At 45.8% G+C, this 24,077-nt stretch overlaps 1 protein-coding gene across 2 annotated transcripts; it reads left to right on the top strand.

Annotated features, from left to right (window-relative positions):
- Positions 1–1,467: 1,467 nt before the first annotated feature.
- Positions 1,468–19,255, top strand: LOC141986142 (sulfotransferase 1 family member D1-like). Of its 2 annotated transcripts, none has more exons than XM_074950352.1 (8): positions 1,468–1,789; positions 8,238–8,386; positions 8,516–8,641; positions 10,003–10,100; positions 10,370–10,496; positions 12,198–12,292; positions 15,279–15,459; positions 16,845–19,255. In XM_074950352.1, the coding sequence occupies exons 2-8, from the start codon at positions 8,248–8,250 to the stop codon at positions 16,955–16,957; spliced, it is 879 nt and encodes a 292-aa protein (XP_074806453.1). In that variant the 5' UTR covers positions 1,468–1,789; positions 8,238–8,247; the 3' UTR covers positions 16,958–19,255. The 2 variants fall into 2 exon arrangements, with proteins under 2 accessions (XP_074806453.1, XP_074806454.1); XM_074950353.1 differs by lacking the exon at positions 1,468–1,789 and adding an exon at positions 2,312–2,369.
- Positions 19,256–24,077: the final 4,822 nt, after the last annotated feature.

Below are 24,077 nucleotides of genomic sequence, written 5' to 3'. Positions count from 1 at the left end.
TCTGACATCAAGAATTATAACATACAAAAACCAGTAGGAGAACACTTCAATCTGCCTGGACCCTCAATAAGAGACTTAAAAGTGGCAATTCTTCAACAAAAAAACTTCAAAAACAGACTCCAATGAGAAACGGCAGAACTGGAATTAATTTACAAACTGGACAGCATCAAATTAGGCCTGAATAAAGACTGGGAGTGGATGGGTCACTACAGAAACTAATTTTCCCCTGCTGATACTCACACCTTCTTGTCAGCTGTTTGAAATGGGTCACCTTGATTACATTGGCCTCATTAGCACTACAAAAGTGATGTGCACCCCTTCTTGTCAACTGTTGAGAATAGCCCACTTCCACCTTAATTGAATTGGCTCGTTAGCACTGACTCCCCACTAGATAAAGCAACTCCCATCTTTTCATATGCTGTGTATTTATACCTCTCTACTGTATTTTCCACTCCATGCATCTGATGAAGTGGGTTTTATTCCACGATAGCTTATGCCCAAATAAATTTGTTAAGTCTCTGGTGCCACAAGGAATCCTCGTTCCCACCATCTGGAGCTCTACTCAGCATGCAGAGACATCTAGTGGCTACATTATGTACTGCAAGTAAACAGACCATTGCCTTCTCAGGGACTTCTCTCCCCACGTTATGGGGCCCTGTTTGGACCTCAAGAGCAGCCCGGTGTAAAGTGTCCCCGGTACAGAGTGTCCCTATAAAGAGAGGCTAGACCGCAGCAGGGTTTTCCTGCTCAGTGGGAACAGGCTCTTCCTACGTTCAAGAGACACTGGGGGAGGTGGGAGGGAAGAGCTGCAGGAGGCACTCCTGCCAGGTAGTGCACATCCTCTGCCCGGGTGCAATTCACTCCAGTGGAGAGGACTAGCACAAGCCACTGGCAACAAGCCTAAGGGCCAAGAGGAGTGGAGGAGAAGCTTCAGCCTTACCACACCTGTATTAAAGACAACCCATTCACTCTCTTCACCTCCCTGTGACCTGCTGGGAGGAGCTGCCCAGGCCCCTCCCTTTGTATGGCGGGGGTCAGAGACTATGGGGGCTCGTGAGGGATGCACTCATTCTCTCAAAGGATGTGTTTAATCACCAGGGAGATTCATGCCATTTCATGGCCAGCTGTGTGTGTGGAGTTTACATGAGTCACTGATGGGTGCCTGCGAGTATCCTTCCAGCAGAGTCACCCCCCTCCATCTCATAGCTCTAGAGTCATAGATTTTAAAGCCAGAAGGGACTATATTACGTTCATCTCGTCTGGCCCTCCTGTAGAATTCTATCCAGTCACTCCTGCATCAGGGCTGCAACTTCTGGTTGAACTACAGCTGATCTTTTAGAAACACCACCCTCTTTAGGCCCCACTGCTGTCTCCTTTACTCAGATTCCCTCCCTCCTCATTTCCTTCTGGGCCAGCATTGTGTGCAACACAAAGGACACAAGAAAACATCCTTGACAAGACTGAATGAAGGAGATACGTATGCTGCACAATGCCACGCTAGAACTGACAGAGAAACTACAGGTACTTCATGGGAGCTGAGAGCCAAAGGACAAGTGGGAACATGTCGAGACCAGCTTGTTTTATTTAGTCATTAGCCCTTTAAACATAGTCCAGGGTGGAACCAGGAAGTGAAAAGTCAATAGTTTGTTAACTTGTTGAGGCCTAAAAGCGGGAAAAACAGAGACTTGGGACTGAAGAAACTCAGAGCTCTCGCAGAAGGATCAACTCTAAGACATAAGGCGCAGGGGTTCCCCTGAAGTAAAACCCGTGGAAGCCCTCTGATATCCAGGTATTATACTGCAAAGGCCGAGAGAGCGTGGCATATGTTTGCGTTGTCATTCAGATTGTTTACTTTTGCTTCTCTGAAAGGTGGCCTGGATCACCTAAGGAACCTGGGGAGAAAAGGGAGTGTGTCTGATCCATTTTGTGTGCACTGCGCAAGCCCTTGAAAATTGTGATCTGCTCAGCTGCACACAGGCTCAGCTGATACTCAGACTTAGGGTGACCAGACGTCCCGTTTTTAAAGGGACAGTCCCATATTTAAGCCTTACTGCAGGTGTCCCGACTTTTTCTTAAATATGGGCAAACTGTCCCATATTTTCTGTCTCCCTCACATCAATACTTGTGGGTCCTGCTGCTGGCCGGATCCCTGCTTGCCAGCTGCCCGCCTACCAGCGTTGAGTGGGAGGGTCCAGTGGCCGACGATGGGGGTGGGTGTGCAAGGCTGGTGGAGGGACAAAGCTGCAGCACACGGGGCTGGCCACTCCCTATGCTGGACCCTCAGCGCAGCCCCTGCTGCATGCCGGCTCTCAGCCAGCAGGGCACCGTCCCAGTTCCCAGCTGGCTTGGGCTGCACGCTGCAGTGGCTGGTGAGTGTGGGCAGGCAACAGGCGGCGTCCGGTTACATGTCACCTCTGCTGCCCACCTATTGGCCCTTTATGTGCTTCCCCTCTCGCTGTCCTCTCCCTGCTTTGCCCCTTCCCCAGCCCCACTGCTCCTTTACATCCCCCCGGGTGGGGCGCATCCTGCTCCCAGTGCTGTGCGGAGAACCCGCCCCCAGTTGGAGTACTCAGTTTATCAGCAGCCTGGCCAGCAGGCTCCTTTCTTCCCCCACTGCCTCTGGCTGGGCCGGTGCCCTGGGAAAGCCCAAGATCCTCTGGCCCTGGGCGCTGGCCAGGAGGAGCCGAGCCCTGCGTGTGCCAAAGCTCCGCACACTGGGGAAGCCTCTCTGCCCCTCAGCTAAACTCTGGCGTGGCGGGGGAAACGATATCCAGCCTGTTCACACCCTGAACCTGCAGGCTCCACAGCAGCCCCCCACCCCCGAGCAGGGACTTAGCTTAGCACCCCTTTAACCTGCCCCCCCCCCCCCCCCGATGGCTTGGGTCCTGCCTCCAGGGAGTGCGGGGCTGCTGCATCCCCTAGGCACCCTCCCCTGCTGAGCCACCTCTCTAGTCGGGTTCCATGAAGCCCCTACAGTCAGGTTTCCTGGGCCCTGGTGCACAATGCATCCTTAGGGCTTAACCCCTTCCTACCTGCGCTGTAGCCAGGGGACAGGAGGTGGTTGGGTTATGTCGGTGACCAGCAGCAGCTTGTGGGTGTTAGCTGCCTTTCAACACTGTGGGGCAGGAAGGGACCAGCTGCTTCCAGCCCCAGGGGAGCAGAGGGTAAGGAAGAGATGACCTCTGCAAAGACATGGGCCAGGTCATCCCTCCCCTGCCCCACTCCTCTCCCCCCGCGGCTGGAAGCAGCTCCCCTACCTTCCCTCCCACACAGTGTTGAAAAGCTGCTGCTGGCCACATTCTGGTATGAGCTCTGGCAGAAATCTGGGAGGGAGGAGGGGGCATGTGACTTTGCATGCCCCCCCCCCCGTCCTGCCACCTGTTGTCTTGGGAAGATGTGGCACCAGATACTAGGAGAGGCGGGTCCATCCTGGGGGCCCAGCCAGGCACGGAGGACAGAGAGCACCAGGCAGGGAGGGTCAGGTCAGTCAGTCACCCTCCCTGTGAGAGAGAGGTGTACGGGAGTGTGTGTGTATCACTTCTCCCCATGTGGGGTAGCTCCCAGTCCAAGAATCACTCAGCCTGCTCGAACTGGAAATGCTCGTAGTTTTCCTGGCGGTACCTGCAGCTGTTACTGAATACCACACTAGTTTTGATATTGCAATACACAGTGTTGCATTGGGGAAACACCCTTTTACATCTGTTTGGGATGTACAGTGTTGTCAACTCTTGTAGTTTTATCATGAGTTGTGCGATATATGACGTTTCCAGAAGTTATGTACTCTCAGTTTTCATTTTTTTAAAAAAGGTTTCTAGCTCTCATGATTGTAGGGAATAGCTTGAAAGCATTTTCTGAGTGGACCCAAAATGTTAAAAAAAAACCAGAAGGCAAATAGGCAGATTCCAATTTTCTTAAAATATGATTTTAAAGCCAGGCTGATTATTCTGGGGGCCTGAGTCATGATTTTTGAATGCCTGGGGTTGATAACACTGTGCAAAGGTCAAAAATGAACAACACAAGGAAAACAGACAAGCAGGAAGTCTAAGATTACTCTGGGTTAATTCCTTCAACATTAGAGAGGTTTTCTGCTCTTCTAACCCAGGCTGCACAATTCAGCATATCTTAAGTTGCTAATTAGCAATAATAAAACTGCAATTACTTGGGTTTATGTGGGAGAGAGGTGAAGCTAGGCTGAAAGCAAGAGATATCCTCTACAAAGAGAGCAAGGTAAGATCTACTTCTAACGTATACATCTGCTTTTCAGGGATTTAAAACTCTGCAATTTGCTCTCTCTGGGGTCTGCAACACTTCCTTCATATGTGCATTACCACCATAAAAATGGAGTGAAAGATGGACAGAGACAAAAAGAAGCTAGCTCATTTGTAACGTTGTTAGACAGGTTTTACGTATTCAGGCCTGACAATTCACCTCCCTGGGAAATGGAAGAATTGTTTTTCGCAACTGAAACATAACACTATGATAGCAACACAGGGACCCCTTAAATTTGCTACAACTTCAAGGGGCAATCTGGTTCATCATGCCATTATGGCCTGATCCAAAGCCCAGTGAAATCAATGGAAAGAATCCCATCAAGTTAGTGGATTTTGGATCGGGCCCTTAAAGTCTTCCAGTCTAAAATTCAGTCTCAGATTTCAGATGGAGCAGAGATATGGTGCCTAAAAGGTAGAAATGTCATATAATCTGTTATTCTGAGAAAGATACTGGGTCTTCCCACACATCCTTTCAGGAGCAATGTGGAGGGGAGAGCCTGGGGAATTATCCCTACAGAAGGCATTTTTTGTTGTTTTCTGGTGAAAGCTTTGGGATTTAGAGGAAGGTCCTCTGATTAGATTACGCCTGCAAGAATGATGTGAAAAATACAGCATTCCAGCCTCTCCTTGCTCGTCTGGAATCTCAAAATACCCGAGGTGCCCAGGATTAAATGAAGACTTTATTGGTGATATCAAAAGTTTAAATTTAATTTTTTAATCAAGCAACATTCTACTGAGAGAGACTCTCAAGAGTATCTTACCGGGGTTTATACTGCCATAGCATCACTTTGCCTTTCCGTAATTAAAGCTCCTACAGGCTGAAAATATATTTGATGTGTTTAATCTTGTCCATTCCAGATAGCTTTTGCTTGACTGAGGTTCCATAAAATTGCTAATGTTGTGGTCCAGTTAAAGCAAGGAAACTGGGTCCCTTGTGGGGATTTTGCATCAGTGGTTTTAACAAAAGAAGATTGGGCCAAATCCTTAACTGGTGTTGATCAGCATAGCTCCATTGAGAATCTAACCCACTGACTTAAATGGAGTTACCCTGATTTACACCAGCCCAGGATCTGCCCCATAGATTTTACTGGCTAACAGTAAGGAGGAAGTAATTAGGATGGTTACAACATTTGCCCTATTGATTTACACCAGGGTCAACAGAAAGAGAATCAATTAATTTATGTATACACTGGTTTCAGAGTAGCAGCCGTGTTAGTCTGTATTCACAAAAAGAAAAGGCGTACTTGTGGCACCTTAGAGACTAACCAATTTATTTGAGCATAAGCTTTCGTGAGCTACAGCTCACTTCATCGAATGCATCCGATGCATCCGATGAAGTGAGCTGTAGCTCACGAAAGCTTATGCTCAAATAAATTGGTTAGTCTCTAAGGTGCCACAAGTACTCCTTTTCTTTTTATGTATACACTGTTTATCATCTGCATACATTGCAACTTTGGGTTCTGAAGTTCAGTCTTATTTCTGACATGCCCATTTGTGTCTATTAACTCTCTTTTTCCTTGTGCTATGGCGAAAGCTGATTGACATGAATACTTGATTTTGTAGTAATGAAGACTGGGTGGGAACACACAATGCTAACATTCATTTCACAAGTGTAGCATTTTTTAACTGGGTTTTAGCTGCATGATGCTCCTGAAAGTTTTACTCAGGACACAAAGATGATGCTGTGAGGATTCCATTTCTAACAGCCTATCTTCTATTCCAAGGATTCATTTCAACATATTATAACCCAAGCATTTTGCATTAACCACTTAAAATGCATGCTATTTGCATCACTAGAGAAATGTGCCTATGCCTACCTACCCCTACAATACTATATAATTAACATTTCATAACAATCAGATCACTCATTCAAATTCTATGCATTATAAATATTTTTCTGATCCACTCACACACTACACTGTCAGAATTCTATATATTTCCTCATAATCTAATGTACCCTAAAACCATAATCCTTACAAAACCATACTCACATTTTCTAGCTGAATACTTATATGGACCTCATTACCGTAGGATCTGAGCACCTTTCAATCTAACACCTTGTGAGGTAGGACAGCACTCTTATCCTAATTTTACAGATAGGGAACTGAGGCACAACAGCGGCTAAGTGAGTTGCTTGAGATCACACAGGAAGTGTGTGGCAGAGAATTAAACCCAGGTCTCCCAAGTCTCAGCCAGAACCCTAACTGCTGGACCATCTTGCCTGTTTAAGAAACGCTATATAAAATCAGGAGTATATCAAACAGCAGAGTTCCATTATGGAGGAAACCCAGGAGACAGTTAATACTGGGTGAGAGTTGCAAGTTGGAGGGGTGATAATGAATGACGAAATATTATATGGTAGCAAGGAAACAAGCTGTTCCTTTCTAGCAACGTGAACGTGCCTGTTGTTTTAAAGTGTCTGGATTTTTGCAAAGCACAAGTAATATTGCTCTGGGGCATTAGCTGGTATAGCCAATGATTTTAGTTTATTGTTCATTAATTGTGTGATGTTATAATTAACTAACATGTTATGTTATATATAATCATTGTATGCTAAATAGAGTTATATTGTAGGATTATAGAAGTTTAAGATTGATCAGTATGTAGAGGGAATTCTCATGTATTAGGTATCTAAGTAAGCAGGGTTGAAATGCAAGGCTCCTGGGCTAAGGCCTGCAAGATTTTAGCTTAGCTATACGTAAGCCATAGAGTTAAGGAACGCTGATATAAGTAAGTGGCCAAAGAATAACCTGATGCCCTAAGATTACTGGAAAAGATATACCAATGGGTGATATTGCAAAAAATTAACAGTAAAAGTAATATTTTTACTTACAAGATACCTGGTAATCACATTTTTCTAACACATGCCCTAACCACAGAGTGCGCTATGTGCAGAAATGCTAATGACGTATAGTCAGAATCACATTATAAAAAAGGGGGTGCCTAGACTAGGAAAATTGAGCTCCCTATGGGAAACCCCAGCAGGAACCATCCCTCTACTGATGATGAGAGACCCATCAGACCCTAACACTATTGTTAAGGATGTGAGTAGCACTATATTTCTAATTAGTGCATAGGTCTGTATAGAATTTCTATATGCTTGGGTAATCATAACTTTATTTGTAACTTTAATAAAACTTGTAAAACAGACTAGACCTTGTACTTGTGAATGTCTGTGTGGTCGCTACCCTTGGTCTTTATGTGTCCCTAGAGCAGTGGTGGGCAACCTGTGGCCCATGGGCCGCACGCAGCCCATCGGGGTAATCTGCTGGTGGGCCGTGAGACAGTGTTTATATTGGCCATCCACAGGCACGGCCAGTAGCCGTGGTTCCCCGTTCCCCGCCAATGGGAGCTGCGGGAAGCGGCAGCCAGCACGTCCCTGCGGTCTGCACCGCTTCCCGCAGCTCCCACTGTTTGGGAATGGCGAACCGCAGCCACTGGGAGCTGCGGGCAGCTGTGCCTGTGCACGCTCAATGTAAACACGGTCTCGCGGCCCGCCAATGGATTACCCCGAGAGGCCCCATGTGGTCTATGGTCCGTAGGTTGCCCACTACTGCCCTAGAGACTCTAAATCTAAAGCAAGTAGCAGAGGTGACTTTCACCGTTAAGCTTGAAACTGTAGCCGCCAGAGCTGAACCCACGGTAGTGTAATACCATGTTACAAAATTTAAATAAAATAAAAGGCTACACTGGGCTCCAGTGGAACAAATCCAATGGTAACTCTTCTTTAACAAAGCTTTTTGTGGGTTTTTTTTGTTTGGTTGGCTTTTTTTGTTTAGAAATTGCAAAGTATATTGATTCATGTAAAGAGAGACTACAGAAATCAAGAACAACAGAATTCTACTTCTTCCACCCCCACCTCTTGGAAACCAATGTTAGTTCCATGATGTGTAGGGATGTCTTCCATACAGTTATCATGCAAATAATGAGAGCCATTTAAACCCTTTTTTCCTCACCTTAACTCAGCCCTCCCAAGATGGAACATTTGTCAAGGCAGGAATTAGAGGTTATCCATGAAATTCCCCTCTACCGGCATTTTGTGGAGAACTGGGCCCAGGTGGAATCATTCCAGGCCAGACCAGATGACCTTCTCCTTTCCACCTACCCAAAATCAGGCAAGTAAAAATAAGAGTGTATTTAAATGTGGGGGCGTGGGGAGAGGGTCACCTAACTTTATATCCATCCACCAGTAGGAGACAGAATACGCTTACCTCTGAAATGCTGCCTTTCAATCTACGTTCCAGGCACAACCTGGATTAGTGAAATCGTGGACATGATTTACAATGATGGGGACGAGGAGAAATGTAAACGGGATGCAATTTTCAATCGAGTCCCTTTCATGGAAATGAGCTTCCCTGGATTCCTAAGTGGTAAGCGTTGTACAGGAGATCAGACAAATGCAAGAGCCCCCTCCCACAGGAGCCACGGAAGGAGGAGAATGCTGTCTCTAGACTGATTCTAATGCTGTATGTAATTCAACCTCTACAACAGTGCGGCTGGTTTTATAGTGTCTTTGTACAATCCATCCACCAACATGCTTTACAGGGTTAAACACGCCATTACAGAGCCAGGGACACCTTCCTTGACCTGGTCAGCATCACATCATCCCATTTCTCCTCCAAAGCCTGCCTTAAAGCTCATTTGTTTCCTGCTTATTAATCCTGCTCCTCATCACAGGAAAACAAAGTCAGTAGAAAAATGTTGTGGCACTAGTGTGTGCTTTGTGTTCTGCTTCTTTGAATCTGTAGCTGGAAGCCAGAAATTCTAGAGTGAAACAGAGCAGCATTAGGGACAAAGCCTTAGGTTTATCTTATTCTGGTGGAGTTCCTTGTTCCGTGTCAAAAGAAAGCAGCTCTCTCACTGTGATTCTCAGGTGAAAAGTTTAAGTGGAGTAAGGGACAATTACGCTGCTTTTGTTGCCCATCCTAGCCCAAGTCCCTACCCATGTTTAGCTAGACTGTAAGCTCTTAGGCTCAGAGACCCTGTCATGTCTGTAAAGCACTGGCAGTGCTAAATAAATAATCATAATTTATTTTTCCTTTTGCTGCTACTAATCTTAGAAATGTCGGGCTGGAAGGCACTTTGAGAGGCCTTCTAGTCCATCTCCCTGTGCAGAGGCAGGACCAAGTATACCTAAATCATCCTTGATAGGTCTTTGTCTAACCTGTTCTTAAAACCTCCAAAGGTGGGGATTTGACGACCTCCCTTGGTGACCTGTTCCAGTGCTTAACTAAAGAGTTATCAGCGAGGATGAGATCCGAAATGAGAGAGGCCCTCTTGAATGAGGCAGAGAGATGCAGGAAAGTCATTCTAGACAGCAGCAGTTGCCAAGAGGGTGAATCTGCACCAGCAGTTGCAGGATTGTTTGGCATGTCACAGAGGAAACCAGAGCTAAATGAGCAGAGGGACAGGCAAGGTCCAAGAGACAAGCTGAAGTGGGCCCATGGAGGGTTTTAAAGAGAGAGGGTAAATTTGGACTGGTGGCTGCAATGAACAAATCAGTGGAGCTGATCAAAGATTCAGGTGCAGTGGTTCTGCGTGAGAAGGCAGCCAGCAGCAGGAGAGTTAGGGTGGGGAGGGCATTTAGCCTCACCTCCCTCTTTCTCGGCATCCTGAAAGGAAGAGGCAGGACGTGCTGACTCATTCTCCAGTGACCACAGGCTGTTCATTCAGGATGTGCCAGGTTCTCCAGACGATTCCTTTAACCTTTAACCCCCTGTGTGTTTTCCAGGCACAGAGCAGCTGGCTACAGCGCCATTGCCTCGGATAGTGAAGACCCACCTCCCAGTTCAGCTCCTCCCTGTCTCCTTCTGGGAGCAGGACTGCAAGGTAACCAGCTCCAGCCATCCCAGAGAGACGCAGCGATGTAGGAATCGTCATCTTTCAGCCCAACTACGCCTGCCTCCTGGTTCCAGCAGAATCCAGTGCCAGACACCTCAAAAAGGCAACCTCCCCATAATTCATATGCCAGTTGTACAGTGATGGTGTTTGTACTGGAGCAGGGGAAATCTCTTCCAGACCTATGCAGGGGGTCAGGTCAAAATCCCTGCAGCCCCTGCTAATTCAGACTGCACTACGTTCCCTTTTCTGTCCTGCAGATGATCTATGTTGCCCGAAATGCCAAGGATGTGGCTGTCTCTTATTACCATTTCTACCAGATGGCAAAGGTACATCCAGACCCCGGCACCTTAGATGAGTTCCTGGGGAAGTTCATGGCTGGGAAAGGTAGGAGTAACCTCTCAGAAACCACAGTAACAGGTGTGGCATAAGAACGTAAACAACAGAAGAGATTGTCCCTTCACCCCCTGGGCAAGAATCCAGGGATATATTATTCAATTGGGTTATAAAGGGTCCAGTGTTAGTGACTTTCCCTGGCTCCTCAGAGCCTGACAGGACTGCGAGTTCCTTAGGGCAGTATGTGAACTTTAAGCCATGGCAATGTGGTTCAGTGGATAGGGCACAGGACTAGGACTGAGATGACCTGGGTTCTAGTCCCAGCTCTGCTACTGACTTGCTGGGTGACCTTGGGCAAGTCAGTTCACCTCCCTGTGTGACCTTGGGCAAGTCACCGCTCTGTGACTCCATTTGCTCTACCACCTTGTCTTATCTATTTAGATTGTGAACTCTTGGGGGCAGGGGCTGTCTCTCACTATGTGTGTACAGTATCTAACACGAGGGAATCCCACAGGGCTACCTTAATAGAAATAATTCTTACTATACTCGGTGCCCTCACAATCCTCCCCTTCAGGAGCAGAGCCCAAACATTTCAGTTTCTGGTCTGGGGCCAAGAATCGAAACCCACCAGAATGTTTACACACTACTTAGAAGAGGAGTTTGCAAAGCCTTGTTAAGGCCAAAATAATAATGATTATTTAATGTTGGCATTGCAGTGGGGCCCAACAGCTCCACGGAGGCACCGTGCACACACAGAGAATGATATGGCTCCTCCCCAGACGGCAAAATCTAACTAGACAAAACACCCGGCCAGACAACATAGAACAAGCATGTAACATATCTGGTTAGTTACCTTTTTAATCCCCCCCTCCCCTCCCCTCCAAACCATTCTCAGCTACCTTATCCCTCTGTCCAGAGGCATTGGCCAATACTGGGGACTCAACGTGCCCATCTTCTCCTGCCTGCCCCACAGAAATAGGTTCAACTCAGTGTGAGCGCAGGGGTTGGGAGGAGAAAGCAGCAGATCAGATGGTGCCTCTGGATAGATCTACACTGCAATAAAAAACCTGCAGCCCCAAGTCTAAGAGCCCGGCTCAGTTCACTCGGGCTCAGGCTGCAGGTCTATAAAATTGCAATGTGGATGTTTGGGCTTGCTCTGGAGCTAGGCTTGCCACCTCTCCAGGATTGTCCGAGAGTCTCCAGGAATTAAAGGTTAATCTTGAATTAAAGATTATGTCATGTGATGAAACCTCCAGGAATACATCCAACCAAAACTGGCAACCCGAGCTGGGCCCAGCTCTGAGACCCCACGAGGGGGGAGGGTCTCAGAGCCTGGGCTCCAGCCTGATCCTGAATGTCTACACTGCTATTTTTAGCCCTGCTTCCTGAGCCCCATGAGCCTGAGGCAGCTGATCCAGGCTCTGAGACTCAGTGCCCTGGATTTTTAATCACTGTGTAGATGTACCCTTTAAAAATGCCTTTAAAAATTCCAGCTGGTTATTGAAGAAAAAGGACTAGCAGTTCATCCCATCCACCCCTTGCCCCAGTGCAGGATTAATGCACATAGCACACAGTCCACTGTTCTGTCCAGCCTGGTTTTAAAAGTCCCAAGCAATGGGGCTCCCAGCCTCCTTCTGGGAGACTGGTATAATAACCTAACAGCTCACGTCCCCTGTGACACTCTTAGAACCAGTACTAGCTGTGATATCTCTCTCCTCCTTCTCTTTGTTGCTTGTTTCAATCTGGATGTAGTGGCTTATGGATCCTGGTACGATCACGTCAAAGGCTGGTGGGAGAAGAAAAAGGCCTATCGAATTCTGTACATGTTCTACGAGGACATGAAAAAGGTGAGGAAGGGGGAGCGATGAGCAGATGCCAGGGGATCCTGCTCCAAATGCCCCCTTTCCCTAAGGAAGGAGGGTGATTTTAACATCTATCTAGGTATATATAGGGCTCCCCTCATTGTCCTATCTGAGCATGTCCCAATCATTAATGAGTGTAGCCTCACAACACCCCGGATGGGAGAGTAGCAGTGTTACTCCTGTTGAACTGAGATACTGGCAGATTAAGTGATTTGCCTAGAGGGAATCTGTGACAGACCCAGGAGTTTAACCCACATCTCCTGAGTGCCAGTCCAGAAATTCATTCTTCCTCTCCTGCATGTCCGTTTGCAACACTGGCATCATTAGGAGTGGTGGGGTGGTTCTGCAATCGCCTATTTTACTACACCCAGTGGAAAAATACTTTGCGTTTGGCTTTGAGGCACATTGACATGTATCTGGAATATTAACAAAACAATGCCGGAACCAGCCACGTTCAAGGCTGAACTAAGGCAGCGAGTACACAGCCCCAAACTTCCTGCCTACAGCCGCCACCCATAGGTACAACAGTGGATTCAGCTGATCCAAACCATGATTCATTTTAATCCACCCCTTGCCTTCTTATAATAATATGGTAAACAATCCCTAAACTGCTAGATGGCTCATGCCCCGTTAGTTTAGAAAGCAATGACCCCTGGCCTTTTCCCCAGACCTGATTTTAGTCTGGTCCATAAACACTCCCTTTTGTGCCCCTGTCAACCCCAAGAGAAGGTAGAACTAGGAGGGGATGGAGGGACCAGGACCCTCCTCTCATCCTTTATGTAACACAATAAGCCCCCTGCCACACACACACATCCTGCCCCTCTTAGCGAGCTCCCACCAGCTGGCCCTCACTACCTACCAGGCAAATCAATTAACAGGGTTATTCCTCCCCAGCCTATTCTCTTTTGCACCCAGAGCACTAACAAAGAGGGAGGAGGTACCAGGCTTAGCCTGAGCCAGTGATTTATTAGGAGTCCAATGGATCTTTAATTCATATTTGAGCCATCCTTAAATATTCCCATGTCTCACATCTTTGCATTCAGTCAGACAGCAACACAACGAACACACATGGTCATAGATTTTACACACTGAAGTTCTGAGGGTGAACACAGGGTAGTTTTGGTAAGCACAGGAAGGAAGTCAGGGGAGCTTTAGGTCTGTTCCATTCTGCTTCAGAGTCACGTAAGCCAGAAGTTTCAAAAGTGCCCCCCACAACAGCAACTAGATTTCCAGAAAAACCCAGTTCCTATTTACACACCTAAATAAGGAGCTCTAGATCAGTGGTTTTCAACCTTTCCAGACTACTGGACTCACTTTCAGGAGTCTGATTTGTCTTGCATACCCCAAGTTTCACCTCACTTAAAAACTACTTGCTTACAAAATGAGACATAAAAATATAAAAGTGTCACCGTGCACCATTACTGAAAAATTGCTTACTTTCTCATTTTGTCTGTATGAAATTTTAGGTTGTACAGACTTGGCTAGTGCTTTTTATGAAGCCTGTTGTAAAACTAGGCAAATATGTAGAAGAGTTGACATACCACCAGAAGCTCTCTGTGCACCTGCACTGAGCTCGATTGCTTGCAGTTGTACAATTACATCCTTAATGTGCCGTGCATGGGGAATGCAGTTGAAATCTATTTGGCAGCTGAAGCTGGTTGTGACTCAGCAAACCGCCACAGAGGATTGGGAAATCTAAGGGTACATCTGTTAACGGGTGTTAAAGCCCTTGAGTTGGATATAACTTTGAAAGAAAACAAACCACTCCACTGCAGGATGCAAACTGCGGAGCTGGCTTCATTCTCTCTCAAAAGTAGACACTTAGGGCTTATCTTGGGGAAAGGCTGGGATGGGAGTGTGTATACAGGGATTTTTACTTGCATAGCTATGCTGGTCATTTTCTTTGTGTAAAGACGCTTTTAGCTATTCTTACCTTAAGGCAAGGGGTTTGGGTTGCGTTCTTACTGGAACCAGAAGCGGCTACAATACTAGGCATGGGCTGCTAGACTCCACTTTAGGTCATCTGAGGCAGGGGATTTCTAAGGGCTACTATTTATACCTTTCCCCAACACACCCTGGTGCTAGGACTGCAGGATTTCAGGTAAGGCCACACTGCAGCTTCTCATTGGAGAGTAGGAAACTGATTAATATTACTTGGTTGGTTTGTTCTAACTTTGGTTGTTTTGGATTTTGGGTGGTTTTTTGGTGAGGGGCCCCTTTTTCCTCCTGGCTACAGAAAGCAAGATGGAAAGGTGTTTTAAGCGGGGGTGGGAATACATGCACGCGCAAAAGAATAAAAAAGTATGTAGTGGTGGCTGATTGTCTAAAACCAATAAGGGATGGATCCAAGAGATTGTATAGCTGAGCTGCAGTTTGGCTGAGGTTAGAGTTTAGGGCTGGTGAGACCTTTTTTGTTTAAAGGTTTCAGCTAGGTTCTGTCTCTGTCTTTAAAATGGGAAGCTATTTCATAGGACTATCAGTGCTCGAACTTTAGAAGCTTAATTTAATGCCCTTTTTGCGAGATCTCAAATTCAAGCAATTTACTTTTAATATTTACAATGGACTCCTGACATTTTTTTCCCTACCCCTCCTCTCTTCACTGATTCTATGAACTTATACCCTCTGCTTCGAGAACACTAGTGTGTAAGTAGCAGCCCGCTTGGTAAATGGAGTGTTTTGTTGAAAGCTAGTTGTACAGGATAGCACGCCTTTGGTGATCCTTTCTTTCAAAAGTTTTTCTGGGCTCTAGAAATGATTCGTTATTATGATGCATCACTCATTAAAAGAGCTGCTCTTTGCTCATTAGAGGTCTGCTCCACTGGTCTCTGGATTAGGTCCCAAATGAATACAAAAAAGATCTGTCACATTCTACCAACACATCCAAGAGTGGCTAGGAAAACTTCTACTCAGTAATATATTATCTTTTATCATGTCTCACCACCTGAGGGTCTATCTGCCTGTCTCTCTGCAGGACCCAAAGCGCGAAATAGAGAAGGTGCTCCAGTTTCTGGGAAAGGACCTGAAGGAGGAAGTGGTGAATAAAATCCTCCACCATACCTCCTTCCAGGAGATGAAGAAGAATCCTACTGTCAACTATGAAATGATGCCAACCTGGGCTATGGACCACACTGTGTCTCCATTCATGAGAAAAGGTAAGAGGTTTACAGGAAAGGCCAGTAAGATAACAGCAGGAACAGTTTTCTACAACTATTACTAGCTCCTGATCCCACTTTCACAGGAAGGGAAATTCCCAGGGTCAATGTTTTTCTCTGTGAGCCAAGCCCAGTTAATGGTTGAGCTGCATATGGAAGGCCCAGCTCAGATAAATTACTGCGAGGAAGGTTCTCCTGTTTAGTTTCTAGCATGCAGATCCTGGTGTAGCACTCTGGAAAGGATGACTGATCTTGTGGTTTTGGTACTAGCTGGGGCTTCAGGAAATTTGGGTTCTGTTTCCTGCTCTGATATTGACTTGCCATGTGGCATTGAGCAAATCTCTGAGGCCCTGAAATCAATGGATATTAGAAGCCTAAATACCTTTGAGGAGGTGGGCCTTGATTGCCCTGTGCCTCACTTTTGCCATCTGCAAATTGGGGATATCCAGAAGGAAGTGCCCTTGTTCGTTTACACTATAAACTCCTCCGGGCACAGTTTGTCTCATACTATGTCCGTGTATGTACTTACCCCAGTGCAGGATTTCAGGTGCAATACAAATAACAATAATGATTTGCCATGCCTGGACCTGAGTTAATATGTGACACTGGCCTGCAGGAAGAGATCACAGATGCCAGTATCATCAGTCTGGGAGTGCACACAGTATCCATTGACAGTTCAACAGTGCTAATTACTGTTGGTGTTTCTTGCATGCATCTTAAAAACAATTGTTTGGATACAAAGATCCTTTTCTCTCTTGAAAAGGAAAAATAGACACTGGCCTAAGTTTTCCAAAGTTCCTGGTGCTTTTGGGTGACCAGCCTGAGACACCTTTTAAGGTTTTGAGTTTTAAAAGGTGGGTACTGAGCATTTTCTGAAAATTGGGGACCCTTAAAGATGTCTAAAGTTGAGCATCCAAGATCAGTCAGAAGTTTGGAAAATGTATGTGCATTAATCATACATCCTGAGATGCATGACTGGTGTGAAGAGATGTTCCATAGGACCCCTCTGCTCACCACACACACACACAGTCCCCAGCAGTGAGGACAATGTAAAGTTTGTGTGAACCCCATCAACCTCAAAGGACTGGCCCCTCAAATAAATGTCTCCCGCTGCTTCTAACTCTAACTTGCTTAACTTGAAAGTCTCATGCAGCCTTTTGATCTGTTACATTTTTCTCCTTTGTTCTTGTTAAGCATCTAGGCAAAGAGAACACTGAAAACCTGACTTAGAATTCTGTCTGAACAGCACTAGGATCACAGGACTATGCTAGGGCCTTTTGGAGTATCTTTGGGAAAGAAGATAACAGAAACAACCTCAGAGTGGGGCAGGAGCCCGGAAGGGGAGAATAAACTAGTCATTCATTTTTTTTTTTTCTTCCCACCAGGGATTTCAGGAGACTGGAAAAATTACTTCACCGTGGCTCAGAATGAGAGATTTGATGCGCATTATAAAGAACAGATGAAAGGCTCGACATTCAGATGCCAAATGGAGATATGAAGAAAGGGCTTTCCTATGTTTCATCAGATGAATGCTAGCTGTTTAAATACTACGATGGGTGAACTAGAGTGCCTGGCCTTAAATGACAATATTGATATAATAGGTGGAACTTGGTGGAATGAAGATAATCAGTGGGTTTGCGATAATACAACGGTACAAAATATTTAGGAATGACAGAGCTGGTGGGGAAGTGGCACTATATGTGAAAGACAGCATAGTCAAGTAGAGTAAAAATCTAAAATGAATTAAACTGAACCATAGAATCTCTGTGGATAGAAATTTCATGTTTGAATAATCAGTATAGCAGTAGGAATATACTACCCACCACCTGATCAGGAAGGTGATGGTGACTTTGAAGGAGTTTAGAGAGGCTATGAAGACAGAAAACCCAATAATAATGGCGGATTTCAACTGTCCTCATATTGACTGGGTACATGTCACCTCAAAAAGGGATACAGAGGTAAAATTTTTAGACACATTAAATGACTGCTTCTTGGTGCAGCTCGTCCTGGAACCCTCCATGGGAGAGGCAATTCTTGATTTTAATCCTAAGTGGAGCACAGGATATGGCCAAGAGGTAAATTATAGCTGAATGTCTCAGTAATAGCGACCATAATGTAATTAAATATAACATTCTTGGAGGGGGAGAAGTGTCAAAGTAACTCACCACAATAGCATTTAACCTCAAAACGGAACTACACAAAAATGAGGAAGCTAGTTAGACGGAAATTAAAAGGAACAGTTACAAGAGTGAAATGCCTGCAAACTGCATGGAGACTATTTAAAAGCACCATAATTGAGGTAGTAAAAGGACCAAAAAAATTCCACCATGCTTAAGCAGCTGAGTAAAAGAGATGGTTAGAGGCTAAAAGGCATCCTTTAAAAATTGGAAGTTAAGTCCTAGTGAGGAAAATAGAAAAAAAGCATAAACTCAGACAAGTCAAATGTAAATGTATAATATAACAGACCAAGAAAGTGTACTTAGCTAGTTGCTCTTCAAATTCTAACAGCAAAAAAATACATCAGAAAGCCTGCCAAACAGTGAGTGGACCCACTGGATGATCGTGTTGCTAAAGGAGCACTCAGAGATGACACGGCCATTGCAGAGAAGCTAAATTAATTTTTGCAGTAGTTTTCACTGAAGAGGATGCGGGGCAGATCTCGACATCTGAGCCGTTCTTTTTAGGTGACAAATCAGAGGAACTGTTGATTGAGGTGTCAGTAGAAGAGGTTTCAGAACAAACTGATAAACAGTAATAAGTCACCAGGACCAGAGGGCATTCAACCAAGAGTTCTGAAGGAACTCAAATATGAAATTGAAGAACTACTAACTGTGGTTTACTTAAATCAGCCTGTGTACCAGACGATTGCAGGATAGCTAATGTGATGCTGATTTTTAAAAAAGGCTCCGCACAATGTAGTAAAATGGTTAATAACTAGAAGAACATATGTGGCAGCAGTGAGGTCCAGTGGCTAGAGCACTGGACTGGGAGACAAGTGACCTGCACTCTGACAACGACCTGCTGTGTAACCTAACAAGTCTCATAACTGTTCTGTTGGTGAGATTTCTGTGCTGCTGCCATAAATTAGAGCTACTCTGATTTATTCCAGGGCCCACTCTGGCTCCTGAAACAGCTTTAAGCTACCTTGGCACCTCCCCATCCTACCTGCAAAATCCCACCTTTTGTCTCAGTTTTTCCCTTCTGTACCATGGGGATGGTGATGCTTAATGCACTACTGGAAGGTGCTCAGATACTGTATGGCAGCGATACGCTTGCTATAAAAAACCTAATAGAATAGAGTGCTGGAGCTTATTTTCAAAAGCACTGAAGTGATTTAGGAGCACATGTCCCGCTGAATGTCAATATGATAGGTGCTTTGAGACCTCTGGAGGGAAAGTACTCAGTAAAAGCTAAATATTATTAATCTAATTCCTCATTCCCCTTTCAATGCAAGCAATAACAAAGTGCCTTTGGAAACCATTATTGTATGCAGTGTTGTAGCCATGTTGGTCCCGGGATATTAGACATGTGAGGTCAGTGAGATAACATCTTTTACTGGACCAATTTCTCCACTCAAAAATCCACTTCCTGGAAAGATAAAATCCAGAGAGCCAGACTCCACCTCTCAGATGGCAAATCCTGTAACTTAGCACTGGGGAAGAGAAAGGAGCGCAGGATATAAGGAAACAGAGACTCCTTCATGAAGGAAGCAAGCTAACAGTGTGTTTGTCTTATGAAAGGGTCACAGCCAGCGTGGCTGTGAAATTCTGTAAAGATTTTGAGTAAGCAATACTCTACAAGACATCAGAGTATTTTGTTAATTAAGTCTAGAATGCATGTTATGATTTTGTTTTCTATATAATCTGTTTCCAATATTTCTACTTGCTATCACTTGCATCTCTATGCTGTGTTAAATAAACTTTTACTTTATTTGACTATAAACATGTGTCAGTGCTGGGTATTAAGTGGAGCGGGGATCTGAGGTGAAACTGATTAGCTGGCTGCTTCCAAAGGAACAGTACCCCCAATCTGTGAATACTGTTCGTGTCCAGGGGACCAGAGGTGGACACTCCAGGAAGATGTTCAGAGGGCCTGAGAGCTGGAACGTGCCAATTGCTCACTTGGAGAGAGACAGCAGGGCTTGCAAGGCCTACTGGGGAGGGCTTGTGGTCAATGGAGTTGGGGAGCTGATCCCCAGCAGGCCCAGACAGTGTTTCCTCACAGCAAGGGCAGGCGGCTGCAAGGGGCCTCACAACTCTGGGCATCCTTGGAAAGCGTCACAGGAATGTTACTTGTTCAACTTCTTATTGAGTACTTGCTTTCCCCCCTCTTCTGAATGTTTGTGTATTTTGTTATTTTAGTAAATCTAGGGCGCTTATCAATGTCAGTTATGCTGCCTTCCCTCTAGCTACTGAGAACAATCATGAAAACTTGTCCACAGATAAGCATGTCAAATTATCGACTGACAGTCAGTCCACCCATTTGGACAGCGTCCTGCTGACAAACCAAGTCATTACAATCATGTCGGGCCTTTTTTCCATCAAGTGTTCTGCAGGGAGCATGTAATGGATGGATGGATCATGTGATTAGTGGTCAAAAATTCTCTCTCCTTCACCATGCCTTGTTCTTGGCTGTTAGAGCTCTCCTGCTCCTCCCTCTTCTCACAGGGGATTGCACTAGTGCCATCATCTTCTCTGTCAGAAAAACCATGATGTGCACGTTTCTCTGCAGATCAACACGCTCTTCTAGATACTCCAATCTCACTGCATAAAGCTGCACCTCATTCTCTTGACACACGGCGAGTCGCTCTTCCTTCCTGCTTTTCCCACTCATTTTGGCAATAAAAAACTCTCTCCAAACAGCAGTTTACTGTGACCTGCCCCCGCTAGCAAACACAGATGTGAGGGCAAAGTTTTGCTGGCAGATGCTGCTGTTAGGGTTGCTGTCTGCATAGGACCAGTCACACAGGGATGACTGAAAATAGTGAACGTACATAACAAACCTAGTTTGCAAACGGTCTCTAGTCCAAGAGATGTTCACACAAAGTGTTCCATAAACACGCACATTTGAGAAGCAGCATGTTCTTGTGGATAAGGCGCTGGACTGAAACTCAGGAGACCTGGCTTCATGTCCTAGCTCTGCAACAGCTTTCCATCAGCAGAATTCAAAGCACTTTACAAAAGAGGTCGGCATTTTTATCCCTATTACACAGCTGGGGAAACTGATGCACAGAGAGGTGAAGTGATTTGCCCAAAGTCAGCCCATCACTTACTCTCCCATGTCTCAGTTCCCCATCCTTTCTCCACCCGTTGCCTGTTTAGACTGTCAGCTCTCACAGCAGAGGCTGGCTCTAGCTGTATGTTCCTACAGTACCTAAAACCATAGGGCCCCAGTCTCAGCTGGGGCTCATAGGAAGAACTGTAATAATGATCATAAATAAATTTGTAAAAATCCAAGTCTTCTCATGACTCATTTCCAAACAGAAAAAGGCCAGCTCCGGCTGAAAAACAATTCACGGCAAAGAGTTTACCCTGCCCTGTTTAAGAATTAACTAAATCAAATGCCATTACTAAAGCCCTACTTGAATTGTGGGATGATTATCAAAAAATTGCAGCTGACTTGCAGACAAGCCGTGGAAAATTGTGGAAAAGTAATTATTTGCAGTAATAACGTGCATTATTACTTTTCTGCCATTTTCCACTATTGGCCACCCGGGGCTGAGAGCAGGGGCCTGGGGTTGAGAGCAGGATCATGGGGCTGACAGCGGGGACTCCCACTGTCAAACTTGTGGTGGAAGCCTAATATTGTGGAATCCCCAATTTCTGCAAAATCGCAAGTTAAGTAGGGCCTTGGCTAATACATATTATAAAAGATGCCCTAAAGGGGACACAATCATGACAGCCAGTCTGCAGCTGCCATCCTGTTTTCCCAGTCAAGGCTAACGCAGGCACCCATGGTCTCCAAACAACTGTAAGCTCAGTTAACTCTTCCACTGCCTAACCCATACAGTATGACTGGTGTAAGAATCATCCCTGCTGAGAGCTGCATGGGGATCTGGTGTGTGCCTCTCCCCTCCTCCCCATGCAACTGGGGCTCCAGAGCCTCCCTAGCACGATCCCCCTGCACTTCCTAGACCCTGCAGAGGGCTCACTGCAGGGTCTAAGATCCGCACTGGGGGAAGAGAGGGCTGGAGTGGAATCAGGGAGATGCATATCATCCACCCTCCAACCCCACAGAAGATGCCTGAAAAACTTAATACAGTTCCAGGCCATATTGACCTATCTTGGCAGCCCTTGTCCCAGGAACCTGGGAGCTTCCACAGGGGAATCCAATGGCACTGGTAGGGGGTTGGGGTGGCCAACAACCAACAGAAGGAATGTGGGGCCTTTGTACAGATGGCTGGGGCCTCTTGCAGATCCCCTGCCAGGATCGAGGTGAATCTTGCAGAATCCAAAGGTCTGGGAGATGGGAACCCTGCTCCCCTAACGGGGCAATTTGGGTTCATCTTCATGAGGATTTTCAGTAAACATTCCCCTGTCATGGCTATTAATGCCAGAGGGGACAATCTATATCAGTGAAATGTTAAGTCAGATTTTAAAGCAAAAACAGAGAGAAAACTGTTCAGATTCTCATGGCAGCATAAGCTCATGTGCAAGTGAATGTTAAGTAGGGCCTTGGCTAATTTTTATCCCTATTACACAGCTGGGGAAACTGATGCACAGAGAGGTGAAGTGATTTGCCCAAAGTCAGCCCATCACTTACTCTCTCCATGTCTCAGTTCCCCATCCTTTCTCCACCCGTTGTCTGTTTAGACTGTCAGCTCTCACAGCAGAGGCTGGCTCTAGCTGTATGTTCCTACAGTACCTAAAACCATAGGGCCCCAGTCTCAGCTGGGGCTCATAGGAAGAACTGTAATAATGATCATAAATAAATTTGTAAAAATCCAAGTCTTCTCATGACTCATTTCCAAACAGAAAAAGGCCAGCTCCGGCTGAAAAACAATTCACGGCAAAGAGTTTACCCTGCCCTGTTTAAGAATTAACTAAATCAAATGCCATTACTAAGGCCCTACTTGAACTGTAGGATGATTGTCAAAAAATTGCAGCTGACTTGCAGACAAGCCATGGAAAATTGTGGAAAAGTAATTATTTGCAGTAATAACGTCCATTATTACTTTTCTGCCATTTTCCACTATTGGCCACCCGGGGCTGAGAGCAGGGGCCTGGGGTTGAGAGCAGGATCATGGGGCTGACAGCGGGGACTCCCACTGTCAAACTTGTGGTGGAAGCCTAATATTGTGGAATCCCCAATTTCTGCAAAATCGCAAGTTAAGTAGGGCCTTGGCTAATACATATTATAAAAGATGCCCTAAAGGGGACACAATCATGACAGCCAGTCTGCAGCTGCCATCCTGTTTTCCCAGTCAAGGCTAATGCAGGCACCCATGGTCTCCAAACAACCGTAAGCTCAGTTAACTCTTCCACTGCCTAACCCACACAGTATGACTGGTGTAAGAATCATCCCTGCTGAGAGCTGCATGGGGATCTGGTGTGTGCATCTCCCCTCCTCCCCATGCAACTGGGGCTCCAGAGCCTCCCTAGCACCATCCCCCTGCACTTCCTAGACCCTGCAGAGGGCTCACTGCAGGGTCTAAGATCCGCACTGGGGGAGGAGAGGGCTGGAGTGGAATCCAGGAGATGCATATCATGCACCCTCCAACCCCACAGAAGATGCCTGAAAAACTTAATACAGTTCCAGGCCATATTGACCTATCTTGGCAGCCCTTGTCCCAGGAACCTGGGAGCTTCCACAGGGGAATCCAATGGCACTGGTTGGGGGTTGGGGTGGCCAACAACCAACAGAAGGAATGTGGGGCCTTTGTACAGATGGCTGGGGCCTCTTGCAGATCCCCTGCCAGGATCGAGGTGAATCTTGCGGAATCCAAAGGTCTGGGAGATGGGAACCCTGCTCCCCTAACGGGGCAATTTGGGTTCATCTTCATGAGGATTTTCAGTAAACATTCCCCTGTCATGGCTATTAATGCCAGAGGGGACAATCTATATCAGTGAAATGTTAAGTCAGATTTTAAAGCAAAAACAGAGAGAAAACTGTTCAGATTCTCATGGCAGCATAAGCTCATGTGCAAGTGAATGATAGCAGGGCCTTTCCTTGCGTGGTTTATTTATTGGCATCCCCATCAGTATGGGATGACTGCATAACAGTGGGTGATGTGATAAGTTACTGGGCAAATATGGCACAAATAATGGTTAATGAAAACTTGCAGCATCAAAGATCTTTTCAGAGCTCTTAATGTCAGTCTCTGGAGTTTGCTAGTCTCCCATGACCTCCTACCACAAAGTAAACAACAGTGTCATAAAGGAAATTAGACACTCCTCTAATTACTGAAACACCTGAAGCCACTGCTGAGTATTACTGGGCTGCCCGACATTCAATCAGCACAAGTGCAGTACTTGGTTAATGCTCTTTGTATTTTGTGCTATGACTTTCTCTCTGCAGGGTGCTGCCACAATGGCTCTCTAGGTCTTTTGTTTAGTGCTGAGAGAGGCTTCCAAAATCAGTTATTGGGCTGGATGTAGGAATCACGGGGTGAAATTCTC

This window comes from Natator depressus, chromosome 4, assembly GCF_965152275.1.
Source record: "Natator depressus isolate rNatDep1 chromosome 4, rNatDep2.hap1, whole genome shotgun sequence".
Classification (NCBI taxonomy): domain Eukaryota; kingdom Metazoa; phylum Chordata; order Testudines; family Cheloniidae; genus Natator; species Natator depressus.
This window is presented reverse-complemented; position numbering and strand designations above follow the sequence as displayed.

Bases quoted from the DNA above. Each gene is read 5' to 3' on its own strand.
- LOC141986142 (XM_074950352.1), top strand. From the start codon at position 8,248: ATGGAACATTTGTCAAGGCAGGAATTAGAGGTTATCCATGAAATTCCC. The intron at 8,642-10,002 runs GTAAGCGTTGTA...TGTGTTTTCCAG, and splicing joins CTTCCCTGGATTCCTAAGTG to GCACAGAGCAGCTGGCTACA. The intron at 12,293-15,278 runs GTGAGGAAGGGG...GTCTCTCTGCAG, and splicing joins TCTACGAGGACATGAAAAAG to GACCCAAAGCGCGAAATAGA.